The following is a 17,613-nucleotide window of genomic DNA, read 5'->3' as shown; positions in this document are numbered from 1 at the left end:
ATAAAATAAACGGATTATTAAAGGAAGCTGCTTCAAATTAGCATGAAATATATTCGCTAAGCACAAGACAATTAACGTGTCCTGATGTCAGTTTTATTTGAAACGACTACAGTGCATAAGCATCAAGCCACAATTCAATGCAGACTCCCAGTGGAAGAGAAAGAAGGAACAAAAACCCTTGGGATTTTCTGAAGCGCTGCTCACAGATGTCAGTGAAACGCTGACAAACACGGCAGTTTTATCTCTTCAGCATGCTTTTGACCAACACAGGCTTTCATATATTCACAGTCCGTTCCAAATCCCGCTTATAAACCAAGTTTTGAAACAAAGATGATTGAGTTAAAACCATTTCTACAGACAATGTGTGCAAATAAAAAAGATGACTTAACACAGCAGACCCAGAGTTACTAGTAAAAATTCAAGGAGTCATTCAGCAACAATCCAAAATCGCCGCCTGTCCTACACCAGTGTGCATCATTATTGGATATGTTACCTTTGTTCAAAACTCAGGCCTCAAACTCAAAACTTTAAGTGAAGCCAGAGCAAAGCTTTTGCAAACAAAAAAAAAAAATTCCAGCAAAATAAAGTGCTAATATAACTCCCTGAATTTCAAGTGAAAAAGATCAAAATCAGAAATTGATGCACCAAATAAACTTCCCCAAAACCCCGGCAGGTTTTGGCTATAAATTGTCCCCAGTCCTGGAGTACTTTTGCAAACTGACATCATTTAAGTTTACAGCTTAAAACACAACTTGTTGCAGGAATAAATATCAAGATTAATTGCTTCCACGTTGCTTCCAGACGTGTGGAAGGCACTGCTGGTAGAGAACCTACATCCATACAGAAGTACTCACTGATAAAACCACTAGTTCTACATGTACAGTTATTTCATCTACGGAATTCCCCAAGCCTCTTACATGATCAGTCTAGAAGCTGACAACAACCATCAAAAAGAATGCAGCTCAAAGTTTCACTCCCTTCTAAATATGAAACACACGAACTCTCCCATTTTTTTTCAGTGGAATTCTTTTTCATATGCAATAAAAATAACTTATGAAGTTATCAGCGTCCATAAGCATATTTATGAATGCTTTTATTGGCTCCAAAACGTGACACTAATTCTTTCAGCAGAGAATTTTTAGCATAAAAAAGAAATTGTCAGCAAGTCCAGAAAACTAAATGAACAGTCTTCAAATCTTTTAAAATGTTATCTTTGTACTTAACAGCAGGTACCTGGCTCATCCATATAGTAATATATGTCAACATCATTGGACTGCATTACGACAAAACCTTCACCCATCAGCCTCGGCGGCCTGTAAAAGAGCGCAAAGATAAAGATTAAAAAGCAACGCACTGAGATTAATCATTAGGAATTCAAGTCATTTTAAATGCAACATATTAAGCATAACGGAAGAGATTACATAGGTGAGGCTCACTTGTAGCTCGTAAGTAGTAAATATTTAACAATGGAATCATTAATTAAACTGCTATCTGTATAAAGCAAGCCAACAGTGGAGCATACATGGCACTTGACCAGGAAGGTTTTGTGGGCAAAACCGAAGTTTGGCGTGATCCCAAGAGACCAGCTCCACGTATCTGTATTGGTCTTGCCAGCAGCAGGCTGCCCGCAAGAGCTGCAGGCGACTTCACCTACCAGGCACGGTCTCGTCACATTACCAGAGGGCTGGACAGAACAGATAGAGGTGCCTGGGCCACACCACAGTCCGCCTGCGCCAGTGCAGCTCTTTGTCAGCTGAATTTGAAGGGCGGGTTAACTTCGGTTCTTCCCTTCTCCACCCTATCACATTGTGATTCCTGGTCTATCTGCTACCTCAGACTAAAAGCAAACGCTGAAAATAAACACCGTGAGTATTCAAGTCTATCTGCTCTCGAGTCTGCTATCAAAGAGGCAGCTGTCACATTGCCAGGCTATGTTTACCCGGATTTCCAAAAGATACTTGATCATTACATTATTATTATTATTATTGAGAAACTTAAAAGTTTTGTTAACTCAAGCATGAAGATTGCAAGTTCTGCTCCCCAAAGACATTTCTCAGATATTACAAACCACAAGCAGCTACCGAAGTTTTACTTCCAATGTTTCTTTCCATCAAGTGTTCCTTTCTCCTTGTCCTATATCTTTCTCTCACCTGCTAATTGTTTTCTAACTAAAATAGCACTCTAAACCAAAGGGACATCTTCAGTAATTAGAGCATTAGTTTAAAAAGAAAGGCTGTTCTTCCTTAATAACATTTCCCTCAGTAAAAAAGGATGTAAGTGATAAAACCAATAAATGAAACAATTCTCTTAACATTATTCTATTGGTATATCACAATCCATTTCTTAAATGTTGCCACATCTTAATTTACTTAATACTACATTTTATAGCAGTATAACGTGAACATTCTATTTTTACTGAAAAAGACATTTTTGCCACTTTTCAGCCACTTTTATAAGTTGTCACCTCTTAACAAAAATCCAAAATTCCAAGAACAGCAATTCATGGTCTAAGAGTGTGACCTGCTAGAAGCACATTGCCCATTTTTACCACAGCTCAGATGCAGGAAAGCTTAGAAATGTGGAAGACAGCAGACATAGATCCCACGTTCTGCCAGAAGCTCTTCAAAAGCAACCGGGCAGGAACTTAAAATCAATTTTCCTTTAAAAGTAACAACAGCAATGGAAGAATAAGTATATTCTATTCACTCCCAATTTTCCAATTATTTCTTTTTTCCGTCCAAAACCGAATTGGCTCCCCAGTGAGACGCAAACAGAGCAAGATGTGCAAAAAATGAGGGGAAGCTCACATAAGATAACCAGCAGAGCCTGACAGTGACTTCTGTGTTCAACCCAATCACGTGCCATTGTCTGACCATACCAGAGCAGGGCACATTGTCAGGCCAAGGCTGCACCTTGTTTCAGCAGCTCAGCAGCTGAGCTCAGCTCAGCATTTCACCAGGGAGGTCGGCCGGCCACAGCACAGGGCGGCCTCACTGATGGCAAACTGTACCTGCTCCCTGCTGCTCGATCTGGCGTGTGTTTTGTTCTGAGAAACACAGAATACTACAGCCCTTTCACACGAAGAGCGTTCCTCTGACAGCAGGGAGTGCACAGGTCTCGAAACACTATATACCAAGTTACCTAAGCCTACAGAAATACATTGGAGAAGCTCTGTTTTAATAAAAATTACTGCAAAGTGTGAATGCATAGAGCAGATTTAACACTTGTATGCTTCTCCCTTCCTAACAGCATTTACATTTACCTATACCGACTTTGAATAATTAATAACTTTAACCTAAAACACTACCTCAGATAGAATGACAAAGAGGTTTTGAGCTAAACCCTCTTCAAGATGGACAATTTGACCTCACTCCACGGCCTAACAGAAACAGCCATTTAGCTGTAGGCAAAAGAAATATCCACAGGAAAGCCTCAAGAGCTGACAGAATGCCCAAATCCTCTGTCAAACACCCGTGGCCCTGCCATCCTCATCACCTCTGCCATATTCCATTCTGTGGAGGAAAGCTGAGGTCTTACACCAAATGGAGGTTGAGGGTGAGGGAAAAAAAAAAAAAACCACCAAAATTCCACATGGTAGCTAAATGTCTTCCTCAGACCTTTTTTCCCCCCCTCCAATTCTTTAGAGTACACCTTCACTGTGTGCACATATTCCACTAAACACTTGTCTTGTTCTGATCTGTCTGAAGTCACTACACTGGTACAGAAGTTTTTGCCCATTCAGCGTGGATTTTTGTCCAGAGGAAAGTTCTCTTTTGTATCATCGCATCTTGTCACTTCCTATTCCTTCTCAAGAAGAACATGAAAATACACAGTAGATGATTGTGATTGAAGCAGTTTATAGTTTTACATTATCAAAGCATCTCAGGCCATAGAAAAAACAGCACAGAGGCCACAAAACGTAGTATCTTTCCTCATGCCAGTCCTAGGATGGTTGTAGGTTAGGTCATAACAGACAACTGATGAATCGGTTCTGCTACTGGGTTCAAGATTTAGGACCAACATACATTTTATTTAACAGGGATGAATTCCATGATCTGCATTCACTGCACAGCCATGCAAAAAAGATAACAGTACTCCGGCTTTTAGCTGTATTCGCAGATGAAACTACCACTGCAGAAGATGGAAGAGGAGGTACCTAAGGAGGCTGCAGGAATAGTTGCATCTTGTCTAGCTGATGGAGGTGGTAAAACCCTTGAAATCCCACCACAGGCCATTTGCAACAACTCATTAGATAATGGCAATGAATGATAACGAGATTACCACCACCATTTAAAAGTATCTCCTAGTATCTGTCCTAAACTTCCACATTGAGCCTGCTGACTTAGTCACTGCTCTCCACACTTGTTCTGCTTTTCCCAGCACAATTTTTTTTTCCTTCAGTTTTGGAGGATCTATTTGCAAAAAGAGATGGAGGCGTTCAGATGGCTATTTGCAATATAACATGGCAGTTTTCAGGTAGGCTTTTGATGTTTGTATCGATTAGTCAGTCTGTTACAAATTTCATCAAGTCACTTAACTGGTTTTTATACGTGCACTGCCTGCAGGAAGTTCTGAACGTTAAGACACTCGGCTTAATATTTAAGCCAAAGAAGCCTAAGAGGGCAGGATCTAAAGATTTAAACATTTCCAGTTTCCCGAGAACTGGGTCATTTGTTGAATCTACCCAGTAAATTAGGGCACATGTTTTCTGCACACATGCCACCCTTCAGCCATCAGGAGCTGCAGGGATGGTAGCAGCATAAAAACAAAATACTTAGCGGAAGCAAGAGAAAAAGCTAATAGTTTGAGTATCTTAATCCTATTTTCTTTTAATCTTGTTTGTTTTCAGTATTAATTGGAGAAGTTTCCTTTGTCGTCATGTTGGAAGAGTAAGATTCTGTGCAAATCCACTGAACGTTCTCTGAAAACATATAAAGGCACATTACAGATGGCTGTTTTCTGGCTGATACAAAATTAGCCAAGTAATATACAGTTTATTTCCAAACATCATAATTAACTTTCTGGATATTGTTGCTTAGGAGATAGAAAATGGGTATGATCATTTTACCTAAACTCAATACAGACAACTGTCCAGGATACTATACATTATTTATTTTTTGTTGAGCAAGTAGTGCCTGTGAAAGACTTTGAAATTCAGCAATTCTGTCCAAATTATTGTTTAATATATAACAGTGTAAGCCTTAAATAAGATAATGCAGAAAATTCCAGCTATGATGCTCAAAACGTATCAATCAAGAATATTAATACAGTATGAACATAAATGCCTTGCTGGTTAAAGTGAGAAAATGAGAATCCTAGTGTCAAATTATTTCATGCAAGCACCCTTTCTTTTGTCTGACTTACTACAGACCAGTTCGTAAAAGCTGCATGACCCCACCTAGGTGGCATACACAGAGGTAAAAGGATCAGCAATCTGTCTTCTAAAGATAATGTGATTTCTACCACAGGAAGTATTGCACAGCTTTTGCCTGTTGGTTTTTTAATATTTTCCAAACCACATGTCAATCAGCTCTACAGAAGTCAGTACCTTAAACCTTGCATTTATACTAGAAATTTAGTGCTGTCAAAGTCTGCATACTGCTAAAGTACCTGAGTGAAGGAAAATAAAAGTTGAATGCAAGAAATTAATCATAGAGTAGAATACACCTCAAAAAAATCTACAATGAGATAGAAAACCAGTACTTATCTCCATAAATAAAATTGTTTCAGAGATCCAACATTTCAAACGTTCAGCATGGTAAAAATGCCAACTTGTTTTAACACAAGAAAAACCAAGTCACAGAAACACAACCAGTATTATTTTGTTCATTCTCTTAAAATAAAGAATAAAATAATATGGAAACAAAGAATGCCAAAACTTACTCATCATTTTGAAGACCAACGTATCTTGGACTCGGAACCAGCATGACTCTAACATTTTCCAATTTTCCTTTCACAATGTGCATAAACTGATCAAGGTGGCTCGAAGGTGGTTTTGTGGTATACGTCAGAAAAGCATCATCAAAGTTAATACAAAGTGTCTGCGGCTGATAATGATTCCCAAATGCCAAGCGACCCTAAATCAAAAAGAAAACCCAAATACTCATTACACACTGCTCTTTTATATAGATGTACATTTAATTTACCTATAATAATGCAGTTTCAGCAGCCATATGCCAACACGGCCATATTCTGGGCATATCTAAAAAGTCTACCTTGTACATTTAAACTCTCAATATTCTATCTCCCATCACCTCAACAGTTCTCCACAGTCTTTTTGAGAGACATCAACAACTTTTAAGGAATGTGTCCAAACATCCTTATTAAAAAATGCAGGGAAGAAAAAACAGGAAAAAAAAACCCCCACAATTCAAACACCTCTCCAAAACCCAAAACACCACACGTTGTACAACACCCATGACCTAGCTTAATCACCTGGTGATATTCCTGAAATCATCATAGGTTTACAACACAAGCACTTCCCACGAGAAAGAACATAACTGTGTTTCCATCAGCACAGCAGGGTTTGTGACTGTGTGCGGGGAGTCCTGGTGGTGTCATTTTAAAGCTTCTTTTAAATTGAAGGAGAACAAAAACTCAACAAGAATGTACGAGAAAAATGAAGGGCAAGTCTCATTTTCGGGCATATACTGCTAAGTATCTTCAATTATCAGGGTCTTTTCCACTTACCGTGCTCACATTGACTTTAATGACTGGAATAAGCGATCTCCATGAAGAAGAAGGGTCTTGAGATTCTGTTTTTACTTTAACACTACGAGGAAAAAAAGGGGTTTATTATTATTTTGACTGCTCTGCAGAAGTATTAACTGGCCTTTTCTTCTAGGGCTCTTCAGAGCACAGCTCTCAGGGAACACTCCTTCCCATGGGGAAGCTCCTGTAACAGTCCTGCTAGCAGAGCACTTCCTCCAGAGCCTGGCAGAGCAGGAAGCATATGTAGCTATGCCATGCATGCTGGTACGCTGAGCTGACACAGGCAGAAGACTAGCGTTCCACGTCTAACAGAGCAACGGTTAAATTTCCTCAGGGGAACTTGGTCAGTTCTAAATATTCCTATTTAGGTGTGGGATTTTTCATTTCCCAAGACACATCCTCCCCCAAGGCTTCAAGTCCTTCCTGCACCTGTCAATAAGGGTGTAAGACCAAACCACGAAGAGATTGGCTTGGAGACACAGCCCTTACCCAAACCCAGGACTGCCACAGCATCCTGCAGCTGCCCGCTACATCATTTAGTAACACATACTGCCCTGGGCAGCAGCCGTGACAGGACTCAAGCCTCTGCTCCTGCCAGTAAATCAGTCTGCTGTGATTCTGCCCAAAGAGAGGCTTATTATTGAACATCTGACTTGTCTGCACATAAACCATGTGGAAGAACTTCCAGATCTGGTAACTTACAGATACCATTAGTTATGGGTTTGGGGTACTCCAGAATATAAATAAGAAAAGAAGGTTTGTGTAGCAGTAAACAAACACCCTCTCCTAAAAAGACAACTTGTGAAATCAGCCCGAATTTAAAGCTCAAAAACCAGTAAGTTCTCCCAACACCACACAGATCCTCACATTTTGTCTATTCCCCCTGTCTTGAACAGCTACTGCTTTTATGAGCAACACCATTATTATTCTGCAAGCATAATCCTCTTCAACTCATGCTCCCTTTCCACACTGTGCTTCAAATAGATTTTTCAACCTGTCTCTGATCCTTAAACAAGGAGCATTTGGTTTGTTTGGTTGTGTGTTTTAATTATTATGGTAGGAAGTCTGAGGAAAGGAAGAAGATTTAGACTGTCAGGCTTGTCAGTGCAATTTCTCTCTCAGTTGTGCTTCAACCGTTTGGCCTCCAGAGCATATGTTAACAAAACATTACCCAATTAGTTCAGCACTTTGCAGAACAAAGCATCAACAAAATAGCAAAATGAATAACAATTTACCTTTCAAGATTGGTATGTGTTCTCTGCCTGCCATTTACTTGTGCTTTTTCATCATCTTTCTTTGGTGGAATTATTGTGGGATCCAAGCCAAATAGTTCCTGAAGTTGTCCATAAAGCTCTGAACGGTTGTACACGTGAAATTCGAAGTCATTCACCATAATATAGAGTCGTGTTTCTGCCTTTGGATCTAAACGAACAGTAGGAAAAGAGTATCTATTTTTATTCCAAGACTCCCTTGCAATATTGATACAGTTTTCCAAATACACACACTTTGCAGAAACTATCTTTGCAGTAGGGAACAGATGCTGAAGTACGCATTAAAAAGCAGTAAAAAACTCCATGAAATAATTACATTGTTCTAAGCAAATTAGTAAAACTTGCCAAATAAGACAGTTGCATACAAAATATGAAACCTGAAAGGCATTTCACCCTTAGGTCACAATCCAAAAAATAAATCCAGGCAGGAGCTGCACAAAATGGTAAATGAGATTTATTCAGTTTCATATATAAAAACAAGCAAACAAAAAAATCCATCCTGATGCACCTGAGCTCAGTGTCAATTTCCACTTTTTCACAAAAGTTAAAATTTTAGCTGCAGTATCAGCTTGACTCTGATACTTGAACTAGTTTAACACCTGCTGCTCGCATACCAAGCTGTTTGTGACACACTTTGACATACTTTTGCCTTAGATTGTATGACCTAATTATGTAGTTAATGCGAGGAAAAGGCTTGCACAATTTCCCCCTAATTACCCAGTTGAAAGAGTGCCCGTTACACATTCACTCAAGAGATTTGAGCTGCTCTAAAACTTGATCTGGCCTTTTTACATCAACCAGGCTTTAGGAAACTGAGGCATCAACAGTTATTACAGCAGTCCCCAATCTGTAACTCAGGAGGTAACAAAGAGAAAGTAACACTTCCTACAGTCACCAGAAATTAAAAAGTCAGAGCAAACTCCGTCGCTGTTGTGATCAGGGTCAAGAGAAGAAATGCAGCTGCCCCAGAGCCAAAGTTTAGACAACTACTTTATTAAATGCTCCCTCTTTGCTACAAACTCGTCTGTCCCCTGATGTTACACCTTCATAACACTCTGTCCCAACAACAGCAAGACTCATCTTCTACCCCTTAGTTACCAGAAACTTCCATAATGTTATTTAAAAAAAAAAAATCAAATGTGTGTAAGACTTCGGAATACACTGGCATCAGTTTTCTTGAACAGCAGACAGGAAAGTTAATGAGCCGGTTTCAGTTCCTTCCTGTTTTCATAAAAGCGCTATCAAATCCATCCGTTGGTAACGTCAACTTGCATCAATAAGATACAGGCAAAGGATGACATGGACAAAGATCAGGATGGACAATTGTTCACCTGGGAGATCTCAGTATCATCAAGAACACAAATAAATGTAATTTTTCAATTCCCGGAGGCAAGCATTAGGCTTCAATAAGTAAATTAAATCATATGTAGTAACTCATTTCTTTAAAGGGGATTTAAAGAGACAACTACTTCTTTTTCCTCATAACAAAAATAAGATTTTACCTCCGCACACCGATTTGGTTGCCTAAGACCAGACTCTTTTGGAAAAGGAGGAAAAAAGAAGACAAGGAAAAAGGGACAAGCACATCTGAATGTTATATAGTTAATTGATTCAAAGAAGCATACATGTAGGTAATGTAAAAGTAACTACCAGATTCACAGTAAGAAACTGAAGTTTTATCAACATCTGTTGGAATCAAGGTGACTAATGTAGCCAAGGTTTTGCCATCTGCTTCTGACAAAGTTTAATCAAGTTGTATTGTTTATTTATTATTTATTCAAATGTTTGTATCACTCCTACTCAAACAATAAATAAACTCACTAAATAACACCTAAAAGGAACCTGAAACAAGTTACTCCCAACAATAAAAAGTAGAGGAATTGGTTCTCGAGACAGTACACCCCATTCAAAGAGTACCTCAAGCACTACACTCTAGAGTTTTACAATATGAAAACCGACAAGCTGTTGTGGCAGCTAAGCCAAGACACCTAGGTGTCCTCTACTCACAGCATCATCCTCCACTCTTGTTCATAAAGCACCTTCATTTCTCAAGTATGTACAGAACCTATTCTCAAGTCCCCAAACGGTTTGACTTAGCACTCGAGGCAGCAAGATAAACCACATACTTGACTTCTGCGAAGTTCTTTCAACATTGGTATGACATGCCTATTACAAAGGCGTGAAGTATTCTGCAAAGCACAAACACCAGAGGGAAGGAAACTCTTCTCCGTGACTGCCTTGTTTTCCCTAATAACCTTTGCTCTTTGACAAACCTCAGATGCCACTCCCTCTCAGATTTCGTTTCTTTGTGTATCCTCCTAAGACTTGCAAAGCCAGCGGATCTCAGCAGGTCAGCAGAGACCGGCAGGCACAACCACATGGGTTCTTTTGGCTCCTCAGGAAGAAGAGGCTGAGAAACCATGTGATAGGAAAACAGTTACTAGGGAAAAATATTCCCAATAACTCATGAACATATTCCATGGGCACATGAAACTGTACCAGATTTTTCTTACCAAAAGGAGTAACAACCTGGAAGCTGAAGTAATTTCAAGATCAAATACGTAATATCTAGCATTAAAAACAATTTTACTTTGGCTCAGCATCTTGAACATGCCAAGTACTCACCACCACTCAATCTTTTTAAAAGGTCACTCATTTTACTTCCAGGGAAAACTTTACAACTTGCATGACTGGGTTAGATGAACACTGAAGCCCTTTCTGGTCTAAAAACCTCTGAATAGATGAATGAATTTCTAGTTGTTCTCCTCCCACAAGATCAGAGGGAAACACATGAGCCTGTGTTACCTTCAGCATATTTCTTCAGGAGACAGACACATACACACCTCCTACACATGACAAAGAGCTTTTAGGAAATTTCATGTGTCCCTTTGCTGAAGTTTAGCTCCTGGTGTATAATTACAAAAGGTGCTTAACAGTGGTAACCTCACCAGTGAAAAAATGGATTATCGAGTACAGCCCTTTACCAAATAGGTGATGACAAGGACACCTGAAATAACATGAAAGGGAGACCCTATTACAGTCTCCAAGTATTTCAGAATCCTTCACTCTCCTCCCCTTCATAGACAAAAAACCCCTCCTCTAATATTCTAAATATCTCTCTCAAAAAAAATAATGAGGTCACATTATTTCTACACCTACAGGATTTCAAATTTATCACCACTAGGAAAAACAAAATCCCATTCCTGTTGCATTTCGCATTACTTTGTTGTGTGACCTCTACACCTCTAACCTCCTTGCTTACTTGGATCAATTATCCAAGAACCGGTTAACGCCTTGCAATACTGCCCAGCAGAAACACTCCCATAAAAGACACACAACTATCTTTATTGCATTAAGTTCAATTCATTTTTTCATTCTGTGAGCCACTAGAGAAATACGTTTTAACTAGCAGATTAAGAAAATTCTATGAAAACCTGTTGAAAAATAACCTGTGGTTGGAAAAAATCTAATTAACTCTAAAACTAGGTTCCACTCTTTGAATTAAGTCTTCTTATGGTATAAAGAACTTGAATTGCGCTCTGTCACCACAGAGGCTTAGTGATGCCTCAATAAAAGAGGTGAGAACCTCTTCCTAATTCATACCACTATACTGAACAGTGTCTCCTACGTCCCTGCACAACACGTACACAGTACTCCCACCACTGTCGAGTTGGTACTGACAAAGCAACAGCTGTACAAGCTTGCTGGCAAGCCTAAAAGGCTCCACACCATCAGAGGCCTCTTCCAAAGAGCAGATGGGGAAAAAAAAGTCCTCCAAAGTTTAGCAACCCTCTCAATTAGCACCCTCCTCAGCTGTACACAGTTGCCATCTCTGGACCTCCTTGAACTTGCAGTGGAGCTGTAATGCTTCAGAAGTCAAGAAAGGCAGGACTTGTGACTCACTCAACCAGATTCTAATCCTATGAATGACTACGCGCACATCACTAAGCTACTTATGTATTCTCACAACATTTTCTGCAGATACGATTAATCTCTTGCATCTGGTGTTAATCGTCCTTCTTCAGCCAGAGATAAGGAAGAAAAATAAATTAATTTTTCACACTTCCCCACTTCTATGACCACAGATGTCATCAAGACACAGGGTTATCTCATACTAAAGAACATACCCTACTGTAAAACTTTTTCTAAAATACCGACAGCACAACACTAAAACCTGAAAACTCAAATCACTTCCAGAACACAAGACGACGGTTTATCACAGTTATAAACTTCAATACAGGGTCAGTTATGCTTAGATCACAGCTAATGAAGGCTCAAGTCCCTGATGATGAATTCTGCATTTACTTCATTGTGCTATTCTAGTCTACGAACACGGATCAATCAGTTAAAACAACCCATACCTTCTGATGATTCAATGTTCTTCAGGTACAGAGTAACAAATCAATTACATACATGAAATTAGGCAAAGGAAGTATTTTTCTGTAGGCCACCTGTGAACATATACTTTGAAACCTTCCTGAGAAACCTACCATGCTGTTTCTGCTTCGGGTTGTACATCTTCCACCAGCGAAATATGATAAATCCGTCTTGAATTCTAAATCAAATACATTAGATAAAGCAGAAGTTAAGGAGTGGTAATCCCAAATCTGATGTGCACCTGCAGGACATGCTGCCTCACACAGTGCAGAGCTCTGCAGCTGCGGTAGGGTGCATCAATACGAAAGCATGAAGCACTGCAGCATAAAGCTCGCAGTATAATATACAATCACTGCATTAGCTAAAAACTCATATAATACCCCACATCTATTGCCGTCTCAAGGCTTTCCAAATTTAACAGTAAGAAGCAAAATTAAAAACTACCCACTAGCCTGCGGTTCATGAAACAAATTATTCTCAATTCAGTAAAATATTTGGCCAAAATAAATCTTAACAGTGGGTGCATGAGGGAATGAAAGATGTTAATGAAGGAACAGTTCTCCTTCACCTTCAAAGTGTTTTCTTTCTCAAATAGTAAGGACAGCTAGAACCTTATCCAGGACTCACTTCCAACTGATAAGGCTCAAACAGCAAATGAGCTAACAGGTATCTCAGAATGTCTGAATACCACCATCAGCTTATCTTTAACATGTACAAATATATTTATTGCTCATTTGTAAGAAGGTATTTTCAAATGTGTTCTTTAGACAAAGACATTTACTGTACTTGAAACTGCTGTTTAGAAGAGTGACTCCCTTGGAAACCTGTACCTGATAGACATGTCTTCAGTGATGAAGTAGATTTCGCGAACCATGACTTTACCAGACAGCACAGAGAACGAAAAGGAACCTAGTGTGAAAAAAAAAAAAACATGTTTATCAGCCATTAGCCTAAAGCTGCTGATGCTTTATTTTCTGACCAGGAAGAATATAGTATTCTGAAATGGGTTCACTGAGCATCTCAAGTTTTCCCTTTGAAAACACACTGACTTCCAGAGCAGAAGAGAAGTCACGAGATTCAGCACATGCAAGACAAAAGGCACACAACCCTGAAAGGCGCTGGGTTTGGCACTGCCCCCAAATACAACCAACCCTCTGAGGCACCCTAGTCACACAGGAACTCTCCGGTGCCTTGCGAAGCGAGTTAGGAACGCTATTCTGAACATTTATAGCATCAAGCCATTGTATGCAAGTCTGCAATTAGAGAAATAAAGATTCCTGACTAAATAATTTTCCAAATTTTAAATGGCTATAAAGTCATCAGTCCCATTATTATGACAAATTGTGTTTACAGCAGGAAGGACTAATAAGACATGGAAAGACCAGCAGGTAATGCAATAGCCCATTTTTCCTAAGGCTTTTCACTTCACCCACAGAAAGTCAAATAAACCATGACTTGGTTAAAAAAAATAAAACACAACATTAATCAATTAAAGCCAAGCTGTAAATCATGGGATTTAATGTTATGTTCTTACTGATTAAGTTTATAAAGAACACCATATATTTGGCCAGCTATGTCCAGCTGTCTTCACCTAATAGCAATGTCACAGAGAAATTTTAATAAGATCCCATAGGTCAAGTGTAGCAGCCAGTAAAGATTTCATCTCTATTGCTGTTCAAAAAGTTGGTTTGAAGATGGTTTGGATTAGATGTCTTAAATTCTCGAGGACATAAGCAAATTATTGCAGGCATCTCTTTGGCAGTCAGGTATGAGTCAGTTGGTGTTTTTTAAAGTTTTCTCTACATTTATGACCAATAGGTGCAGAATAAGCCTATAACTAAAACCATCTTCGTTCTGGCAACAGACAGAGGAAGGCACAGAAGAATAAACGAAAAAAATTTACAAGCGCACTCAAGAGTGAGGTTGTGGGATACGACCCTCTGTGACTCAGCATCAGATATTTTTGTAATGTGGGTGAGTACCCAAGTGATTTGTACTGACCTGTTTTATTCAAAAATGTTTTAAAATGCATATTAAAAAAAGTTAATGGATTTTTATGCAAATGTTCTAGGCAGCACAAATTCTACATATCACAGTCCCGGTCTGGATTAACATGATTAGTTCCGACAGCTTATTTAGAACACAAGGACACTGCCATAACCGGGAGCTGGGGCTTGAGACCCCACTGTGTCCCTCTGAGCCCACTTCAGCAGTCGCCACCCACACTTCAGATGCCATACAATCTGCCTCAAAGGTGCAGAGGAGTGAGAAGCTGTGCCCCCCAACACCAAATCATGAGGCAAATTCCGACCCAGCTCAGGCAGGTTCCATGGGGGACTGAGGTCAATCACCTCCTTTTAGGACACTGACCATTATGATCACAAGGCTCTGAAAGAGGGGTAATGGAAAACGTACAGATTTTAAGTACAAAGTGTACAGATTAAACAGAAAAACATAAACTTGACTTAAACCTAAAAAATCTGTTAAGAGAACTTTAATATAAAATAAAGAGAGTTTTCAGAGAAAAAGGGAAGAATCCTCCCCTAAATCATGACACTGAACTTCTTCTCTTCTTAAATTAACCCAAGCTGATAATTTTCAAATTACTGTAACAAAGGAAAGGAACACTTTGATTTTACTTTAAGTTTTTAGCAAATTGAGGTACAATAAAAAGCAGTAGATAGAACAGCCGCATTGCAGTAACGGTAACTTACCAATATGGATGTAGCCATGTTTATATAATCTGTTGAGAACCAACGTTAAAATGAGTCCAATGTTCCGGGAATTATAATAAGTTAGGTAGATAATCCATCCACAAGACAATATTGTCGCTGTTGAAAGATTAAAATAATTAAAACATTTTTTGAAGTACACTGACCTAGATAAAAGTCTCACCTATTAAGACTTCTTACTCTCCAAAAGAATTTGAAATTGATGGAACATTTTAACAGGTGTTTTCAGAGAGATGCTGTGAGAAAGGTGTAAAGAGATGAGGAAAAAAAAAAAAAAAGAGGGAAATGGGAAGTTCAGAAAAATAGATTCTTTGCTGCTCTCCCATTCCCCAATATATATTAAAAAAAAGGCTCCTGAGGACCTGCAAAAGGCAAAACATAATTCATTGCATCCCTTATCAGCCAAGAAGTTAAATTTCACAGATCAAATCACAACATGCATTATCCCCCACAGTCATTTATTTCAAAACACTCTAAATAAACACCACAAGGAAAGTCACACTACGTTGTTCCTCCACCCTTCGCCAAACCATGAACTGTAACTTAAATTTCTAGTCTTTCATATCTTCACAGAGGAAGCAATTTTGTCACACCTGAAACTATTTCCTAAGTTGCTGAATGCTGAAAGATATGTACCAGTCCTTGGGTTAGCAAACACTGTCAACAGTTCAAGCATGGAATTTGACAGGAAAAAAAGGAAACTGCAATACAATAAGAAACAGGTTTTTCATACAAAAAAAAAATTAGGTCTGCTAATCCCCAAAGTAATTTTCACTTTAGTTGATTAAAAGCTGGTAACCTATTTCTAACTACAAGGGTTCTCAAAGCTTCCAGAAGGACAAACCCAAAAGGAATGGGACTGTCAGGAAATGGACTAGTTCTGTCTCACTTTACTGATAATTACCATTCTGTTTCATCCAGAGCAGAGTAGGAAAGGAAGCGATTTTTGCATTTCAGGTATCCCTACTCATAATACTAACTGAACTTTATAACGGAAGTTTTCTATTTATGTATACACTTCATACTCAACTTCTCGTCCACTGTCAACATTGGGAGAAAGGTGGAATGACTCACACTCAATCGGTTTCATTCCAGTAATAAAACTTAATTTTAGATTAAAGTTCAACTAGACACTTCCAGACAGCTAAAGCCAAGCAGTACCCTCTTAAGGTAACATATTCTGAGAAAAATCAGCAAACTAGTGCAGGTTCCAGGCGCTACAGACATAACCCACTACCTTTACCACTAGTCTAGGAGTTCGGTCATTAAATACAGCAGTCTTCACACCACTATTCAAACTATACCTCATTAAATGGTACGTACGTATTGGTGTAACGAAGTTATTGTACCTGCCTGTGGTGCTACAATGCTAATCCTTTGTTATGGTATTCTACTCAACCACCAGCTTACTCTGGTGTGAGGATAAACTTATTTCACAGAGAGAAGCTCTAACCAAGTTCTCATTTTGCAGAATCACAATTGTAGAGTGTTGTCCTTTGCACACTGGACTCTTACCTCCCAAGTGGTACAGGACAACTAGTACTGGAAACAGTTCTGTATTTTTTTTCTTTCTGGATTACTTAAGTAGTCTTGCCACACCTCGCTAAACAGCTGCATGACAAATAAAAATCTATTTTCAATGTTTCAACGTACTTTGGTAAGAAATTGGATATTGGTACGCCAGCATTTAGAGCAGCGTGTTTAAAAGTACACACATACTTACACAAAAAAAAAAGGAACCAAACCAGAAAAGATTCACCTTACCTACTAAGAGCCAGACAACATTGGAGTCATGTTCTGTTAGGAAGTCTTCCAGTTGCGTGATACTTGGGACAAAACTATCATTTTTTCTTTGATCCATTGCTAAATTGTTTTTGCACCAGCACCTATAGAACTGAAGGCAAGAAAAACCAACAAAACATAAAACACAAAATTAGTAATAAGCACAGCACGGTCTGGAGAACACTGAATACGTACCACATTAAACAATCTGTAACAGTCTGCTTCACACAAATATGTATTTATTTTATTCATTCAACAACAGCTTCATGATTCTCAACTACCCTTTCTTCTACTCTAGAGCTCCAGAACACTTCCACTCATCTCTGCTGAAACCGTTTCCAGGCACACGCCTCCCTAAACCAGATTACAGATCAACGGAGTGCTGGAATATGCTCTCAAATTTAGTCCCCTGAATGCCCTATACACAGCAGTAACAGCAAATAAGTTTATAAAACTGTTATACCATAGCAGTAAGTCAAAAGGTAACTGAACATGTAAGTAAAAATGACTCTGTATTGAGTTTTCTAACATTCAAAAAGAAAATATGAGACAATATGGCACTAAATCCCCTGCCCCCCAGAGGGAAAGGCCGAAGCAGACACTTTCAGGAGCTATGGAAAATTCCCATAACCTCCTAATCCGCTGCATCCATTAGTTCTCTTGCTTCAGGATGGATTTGCATCATCATATAAAAAGTGACTACATCACGTCTCTGTTAGAGAGAGCAGAAAACCCGTCCT

The 17,613-nt window shown here is 39.0% G+C and overlaps 1 protein-coding gene across 1 annotated transcript in view; it reads right to left on the bottom strand.

The window, feature by feature from the left end:
- KIAA1109 (KIAA1109 ortholog) overlaps positions 1-16,979 on the bottom strand; it is a 100,259-nt gene extending 83,280 nt beyond the window's left edge. The window contains exons 1-8 of the mRNA XM_010136635.1: positions 16,856-16,979; positions 15,074-15,190; positions 13,190-13,268; positions 12,473-12,537; positions 7,947-8,133; positions 6,691-6,772; positions 5,884-6,077; positions 1,234-1,313 (exon numbers count right to left, since the gene is read on the bottom strand). Coding sequence (XP_010134937.1) covers positions 1,234-1,313; positions 5,884-6,077; positions 6,691-6,772; positions 7,947-8,133; positions 12,473-12,537; positions 13,190-13,268; positions 15,074-15,190; positions 16,856-16,952 — 901 coding nt within the window. The 5' untranslated portion in view covers positions 16,953-16,979. The remainder of the gene's footprint in view (positions 1-1,233; positions 1,314-5,883; positions 6,078-6,690; positions 6,773-7,946; positions 8,134-12,472; positions 12,538-13,189; positions 13,269-15,073; positions 15,191-16,855) is intronic.
- Between the last annotated feature and the right edge of the window lie 634 nt (positions 16,980-17,613).

The sequence above is a fragment of the Buceros rhinoceros genome, unplaced genomic scaffold (assembly GCF_000710305.1).
Source record: "Buceros rhinoceros silvestris isolate BGI_N320 unplaced genomic scaffold, ASM71030v1 scaffold5180, whole genome shotgun sequence".
Taxonomy (NCBI): Eukaryota; Metazoa; Chordata; class Aves; order Bucerotiformes; family Bucerotidae; genus Buceros; species Buceros rhinoceros.
The sequence above is the reverse complement of the archived record's forward strand: the minus strand, read 5'-3'. Positions and strand labels throughout refer to the sequence as shown.